Below are 7,056 nucleotides of genomic sequence, written 5' to 3'. Positions count from 1 at the left end.
CCCTTGTCTTACGCACCTTATTTACCTCCTTCCAAAACATCTTATTCTCCCTGAAATTTAATGATACTCTCTCACCCCAACTCTCATTTGCCCTCTTTTTCACCTCTTGCACCTTTCTCTTGACCTCCTGCCTCTTTCTTTTATACCTCTCCCACTCATTAGCATTTTTTCCCTGCAAAAATCGTCAAAATACCTCTCTCTTCTCTTTCACCGATAATCTTACTTCTTCATCCCACCACTCACTACCTTTTCTAATCAACCCACCTCCCACGCTTCTCATGCCACAAGCATCTTTTGCGCAATCCATCACCGCTTCCCTAAATACATCCCATTCCTCCCCCACTCCCCTTACCTCCTTTGTTCTCACCTTTTTCCATTCTGTACTCAGTCAATCCTGGTACTTCCTTACACAAGTCTCCTTCCCAAGCTCACTTATTCTCACCACTCTCTTCACCCCAACATTCTCTCTTCTTTTCTGAAAACCCCCACAAATCTTCACCTTCGCCTCCACAAGATAATGATCAGATATCCCTCCAGTTGCACCTCTCAGCACATTAACATCCAAAAATCTCTCTTTCGTGCGTCTATCAATTAACACGTAATCCAATAACGCTCTCTGGCCATCTCTCCTACTTACATACGTATACTTATGTATATCTCGCTTTTTAAACCAGGTATTCCTAATCACCAGTCCTTTTTCAGCACATAAATCTACAAGCTCTTCACCATTTCCATTTACAACACTGAACACTCCATGTATACCAATTATTCCCTCAACTGCCACATTACTCACCTTTGCATTCAAATCACCCATCACTATAACCCGGTCTTGTGCATCAAAACCACTAACACACTCATTCAGCTGCTCCCAAAACACTTGCCTCGCATGATCTTTCTTCTCCTGCCCAGATGCATATGCACCAATAATCACCCATCTCTCTCCATCAACTTTCAGTTTTACCCATATCAATCTAGAATTTACTTTCTTACACTCTATCACATACTCCCACAACTCCTGATTCAGGAGTAGTGCTACTCCTTCCCTTGCTCTTGTCCTATCACTAACCCCTGACTTTACTCCCAAGACATTCCCAAACCACTCTTCCCCTTTACCCTTGAGCTTCGTTTCACTCAGAGCCAAAACATCCAGGTTCCTTTCCTCAAACATACTACCTATCTCTCCTTTTTTCTCATCTTGCTTACATCCACACACATTTAGACACCCCAATCTGAGCCTTCGAAGAGGATGAGCACTCCTCGCGTGACTCCTTCTTCTGTTTCCCCTTTTAGAAAGTTAAATTTCAAGGAGGGGAGGGTTTCTGGCCCCCCGCTCCCGTCCCCTTTAGTCGCCTTCTACGACACGTGAGGAATGCGTGGCAAGTATTCTTTCTCCCTTATATGTATATATTCCTTATAAGGAGTCTTTTGAAATAAATTACAGTGCCTGCCAATGAAGTAGGCTGCAGCACAGCCAGCAAGGATAAACATGAAATATTATTTTGCTTTGTCGCTCTCTCCCGCGTTAGGGAGGTAGCGCAGGGAAACAGATGAAAGAATGGCCCAACCCACCCACATACACATGTATATATATATATATATACACGTCCACACACGCAAATATACATACCTATACATCTCAACGTATACATATATATACACACACAGACATATACATATATACACAAGTACATAATTCATACTGTCTGCCCTTATTCATTTCCGTCGCCACCCCACCACACATGAAATAACAACCTCCTCCCCCCTCATGTGCGCGAGGTAGCGCTAGGAAAAGACAACAAAGGCCACATTCGTTCACACTCAGTCTCTAGCTGTCATGTAATAATGCACCGAAACCACAGCTCCCTTTCCACATCCAGGCCCCACAGAATTTTCCATGGTTTACCCCAAGTATATATATATATATATATATATATATATATATATATATATATATATATATATATATATATATATATATACATATATATATATATACACTTGGGTATGAGAAGGAAGTACTGTTTTCATTATATTTCACTTCCCCAGAGCACATTAGTTCGAGCATTTGACCTAGTGGTCGTGCTCAAAGATCGTACTGTCGTGCTCAAGAATTATACTGTCGTGCTTGGAAATTGTACCGTCGTGCTCAAGGATTGTACCATTGTGCCCAAGGATTGGACCGTCGTGCTCAAGGATTGTACCATTGTGCCCAAGGATTGGACCGTTGTGCTCAAGGATTGTACCATTGTGCCCAAGGATTGGACCGTCGTGCTCAAGGATTGTACCATTGTGCCCAAGGATTGTACCGTTGTGCACAAGGATTGTACCATTGTGCCCAAGGATTGGACCGTCGTGCTCAAGGACTGTGATGTGTTTAAGGATTGGACCGTCGTACTCAAGGATTGTGTTGTCGTGCTCACGTGAGTATGATAAAAATGTGAGAGCTAGTCTACAGCACGCATAATGACCACACCAAACCATAGGTTTGCTAGTAACAGATCTGGCTTGGCTAGTGTGAAAGTACCAAACTGGTTAAACTAGTTCGTCAGCGCCCGATAAAAACTAGGCTAATGTGGCTTAAAATAGGTCAAAGTTAGGGTAGTATGACGACGCTTAGCCACGGCTGAGCAAGTATGACAAGGCTGAACACCTAACATCAGCTGGGATAGTGTGGGTAAACGCAATACCAAACTGGTTAAACTAGTTTATCAGCACCAGATGAAAACTAGGCTATGTGGCTTAAAGTAGGCCAAAGCTAGATGGGTATGACGACGCCTATCCACCCTGGGCAAGTATGACTACGCTGACATCAGCTGGGATGGTGTGGGTAAACGCAGTACCTCATCTAGGCTAGTATGGTTGAACGCAGGACCAAAAATAACCTTGAAATCTTGTTTTATTTCTGGTATGATAACATGGAAAATCAACTGCATAAACTGGTGAACACGTGGGAATGTTTGGTTCCCATCGCCTGGCTTCCTAGCTCCGCCCCTTAATCTCCCACACTAACCTCTGATTGGCTAAGGAGAGAAAGTACCCAAGATGGATTTTTTTGTCATTTTTCTTTTAAGTAGCTTTAATATTCTTGAAAATTAGGTTAGATCGTGTTCTATCAATGTCCAAATACTAATCTTTAGAATAGTATTGGAAGGTAAAACATCGTTCTGCTGTATAAGAATATTGTAAAACTAAACGACAACTCGACCGAGAAACTCACGCGCGTCCGTAATGGAGGTGAACAGCACGTCCGTCCCGCCAACAGTCAGTCAGTGGCCAACACAACCAACGACAGGTTGGATGTTAGGGAATTCTTACCCCATGGCCTTATCAGTTACAGTACCCTGAAGAGCAACCAAACAGCGCCATGTTAGTTCATTTTAAGTGAAGAACGAGGACGAACAAGTTTTATGCTGAGCGGAGCTGTTCTTTCAAGTGGGTCACTGCTACCAGACGTGGCGAGAACCAGCACGTGGCAGTTCCTGTGTGAAGAGGGGCAGCGCGTGATGGGAATGAGTCGTGTGGTGGAGGCGGCGCAGTCGCTGGTGTTGGAGCTGGTTGCGCTGGTGACGGGCCCGCCCCACGTCGTCCTCGTAGGACTCGATTCCTCGGGCAAGACCACGGCGCTCCTGCGGCTTAAGTACGGTCAATATGTAAACGCGGTGCCCACAGTGGGCTTTAACTGTGAGAAGGTGCGGTGTGGTGGCGGCCACTGGCTGTTGTGGGATGTGGGCGGCGCGGAGAGGGTGCGACCCCTATGGCGCTCGTACACGAGGGCCACAGATGCCCTCGTCTTCGTGGTAGACTCCAGCAGTAGTTCGGACCGCCTGGAGGAAGCGCGGCTGGAGTTGCATAGACTTACCCGGCAGCAGAGCAGCGAATGTGTGGCGCTGAATAGGGCGCGGCCGCCCCTCCTGGTCCTAGCCAACAAGCAAGATCTCCCAGGAGCTAGGGACACCAAGCAGCTCGCCAAAGTGCTTGGCCTCTCCGACCTGCCACAGCCACAGCCCTGGGCTATGGCCGCTGTCTGCGCCGTCACAGGAGAGGGCTTGGACGAGGCCATGGCCGCCCTCCACCACCTCCTGCTGAAGACCAAGAGGATTCATAGGAACAGGAGGTGAGCTTAGCCTCCAGTGACACTTGCTTAGCTACCCTAGGGCAAGGCTAAGTCAGGTGTTATGGATTCGGTCATTGTACGCCCAAACCCAGGTCATTGTACGCCCAAACCCAGGTCATTGTACGCCCAAACCCAGGTCATGGAAGATAGCGGTACCGGGTCCACCTGTTGTTACAGGAATCATGACAGTTGACCCGACCTGTTGCAGGTCATCTGTCGACACAAGTCATCTAATTGACTTCCTGGTCAAAAATATCTGGTCGACAGCTGCTGAACATAGCACATCAGGTCGACAGCCGCTGAACATAGCACATCAGGTCGACAGCCGTTGAACATAGCACATCAGGTCGACAGCCGCTGAACATAGCACATCAGGTCGACAGCCGCTGAACATAGCACATCAGATCGACAGTCGTAAGCAGTGACAAGTTGTGTACGGTAAACAGGCAGTGTCAAGCTGTGAAGTGATACGAGGTTGTATGAGGTGACATGAAGCAGTGAAATGCTCTAAGGTTATACGAAGCAGTGAAAAACTAAGCGTCCTTTGGTCTTAAGCAGTGAAAATAGTTGTGTGAGGTGATGTGGTGGTGGGAAGGGACATGCTTACCTTATGTTGGTTTCCGAGGGCGTCAAATATACTGGGCTTGAGACCAAGGTAGTCGGTGCTATATGTTCCTAGCTCCACAGTATCGCCCGGCCCGAAAGATGTTAGCCGTACACAGCTGCTGAAGTGGACCTGCTACACAAGGAAGGATGCCTCCTTCAGAAGGGACCCCTGAGCCAATACAGAACATTCTAAATGATTCAAAGTGAATGACCTAATAATGGCTTCTGTGGCTCTCGCTGATCTCACAACCATATACGTGATGTTGTTACACGGGCTACGTGACTTGTGGAATGTTTTTATACGTAGGTCACCAAAGTGGGGAGGTTGTGCATAACCGTATTACAATGGATGCCGTCAACATATCCTGTCACAATCGAGATGGAAATATAGGAACATGATGGTATATCTGGCCTTGTAGCTACGATGGTGTTGTAGTGACGTATACAATATATGTGTGGTATTATACAACTCATTGCTATATTTGAAGTAGACAGATTTTGAACGCCTGCTCAGTGCCAAAGAATGTTGTCATTTATAGTTAATATATATATATATATATATATATAGAGAGAGAGAGAGAGAGAGAGAGAGAGAGAGAGAATTTCAGTGTATGTACAAATTTCCCCTAGTATATGTAGCTTTAATTATTTATGTATGCTGTACTTAATTTATAATCGACTATGCAAAAGTTCCTGTACAGTACAGCGAGTTATGTAAATTATTGTTATTATTATATATTTTGGTTGATACTGATATCTTTATTTTCAATCCTCGCCTCTCAACATTAGACGGAGGAAGTGTATCATAGTTAGGGTAGTCAAGGTGAGGCTAGTCAAAACTAACTTCACTCACCCATATTTAAGATAAGCTTGATATAAAAATGTCGAATTTTTTTATGATTAATGCTTTCTTAAAAAGTTTTAACCATAAGGTTCTTCGTTTGGAATTACCCGTCATTACAGATGATGAAAGACCTTAATTATTTAACACCCAAAATTATTATTCCATGTTAGTACATTGGCCAGATACCATACAGTCAGTCTAGACTAGTGAGAACAAGAGGGGTACATTGGCCAGGTACCATACAGTCAGTCTAGACTAGCGAGAGCAAGAAGGGTACATTGGCCAGATACCATACAGTCAGTCTAGACTAGTTAGAGCAAGAGGGGTACATTGGCCAGATACCATACAGTCAGTCTAGACTAGTGAGAGCAAGAGGGGTACATTGGCCAGATACCATACAGTCAGTCTAGACTAGTGAGAGCAAGAAGGGTACATTGGCCAGATACCATACAGTCAGTCTAGACTAGTGAGAGCAAGAAGGGTACATTGGCCAGATACCATACAGTCAGTCCAGACTAGTGAGAGCAAGAAGGGTACATTGGCCAGATACCATACAGTCAGTCTAGACTAGTGAGAGCAAGAAGGGTACATTGGCCAGATACCATACAGTCAGTCTAGACTAGTGAGAGCAAGAGGGGTACATTGGCCAGATACCATACAGTCAGTCTAGACTAGTGAGAGCAAGAAGGGTACATTGGCCAGATACCATACAGTCAGTCTAGACTAGTGAGAGCAAGAAGGGTACATTGGCCAGATACCATACAGTCAGTCTAGACTAGTGAGAGCAAGAAGGGTACATTGGCCAGATACCATACAGTCAGTCCAGACTAGTGAGAGCAAGAAGGGTACATTGGCCAGATACCATACAGTCAGTCTAGACTAGTGAGAGCAACAAGGGTACATTGGCCAGATACCATACAGTCAGTCTAGACTAGTGAGAGCAAGAAGGGTACATTGGCCAGATACCGTACAGTCAGTCTAGACTAGTGAGAGCAAGAAGGGTACATTGGCCAGATACCATACAGTCAGTCTAGACTAGTGAGAGCAAGAAGGGTACATTGGCCAGATACCATACAGTCAGTCTAGACTAGTGAGAGCAAGAAGGGTACATTGGCCAGATACCATACAGTCAGTCTAGACTAGTGAGAGCAAGAGGGGTACATTGGCCAGATACCATACAGTCAGTCTAGACTAGTGAGAGCAAGAAGGGTACATTGGCCAGATACCATACAGTCAGTCTAGACTAGTGAGAGCAAGAAGGGTACATTGGCCAGATACCATACAGTCAGTCTAGACTAGTGAGAGCAAGAAGGGTACATTGGCCAGATACCATACAGTCAGTCTAGACTAGTGAGAGCAAGAAGGGTACATTGGCCAGATACCATACAGTCAGTCCAGACTAGTGAGAGCAAGAAGGGTACATTGGCCAGATACCATACAGTCAGTCTAGACTAGTGAGAGCAAGAAGGGTACATTGGCCAGATACCATACA

General features: G+C 45.4%; 1 protein-coding gene across 1 annotated transcript; it reads left to right on the top strand.

The window, feature by feature from the left end:
• The first annotated feature begins 3,255 nt into the window (after positions 1 to 3,255).
• Positions 3,256 to 5,470, top strand: LOC139758608 (ADP-ribosylation factor-like protein 4C). Its single transcript, XM_071680129.1, has one exon. The coding sequence runs from the start codon at positions 3,408 to 3,410 to the stop codon at positions 4,116 to 4,118; it is 711 nt and encodes a 236-aa protein (XP_071536230.1). The 5' UTR covers positions 3,256 to 3,407; the 3' UTR covers positions 4,119 to 5,470.
• Positions 5,471 to 7,056: the final 1,586 nt, after the last annotated feature.

This window comes from Panulirus ornatus, chromosome 30, assembly GCF_036320965.1.
Source record: "Panulirus ornatus isolate Po-2019 chromosome 30, ASM3632096v1, whole genome shotgun sequence".
Lineage (NCBI taxonomy): Eukaryota > Metazoa > Arthropoda > Malacostraca > Decapoda > Palinuridae > Panulirus > Panulirus ornatus.
Note: the sequence above shows the minus strand (reverse complement) of the source record. Positions and strands in the feature narration are given on the sequence as shown.

What these genes read in the sequence shown, in the direction of transcription:
- LOC139758608 (XM_071680129.1), top strand. Translation starts at nt 3,408, where the DNA reads ATGCTGAGCGGAGCTGTTCTTTCAAGTGGGTCACTGCTACCAGACGTG.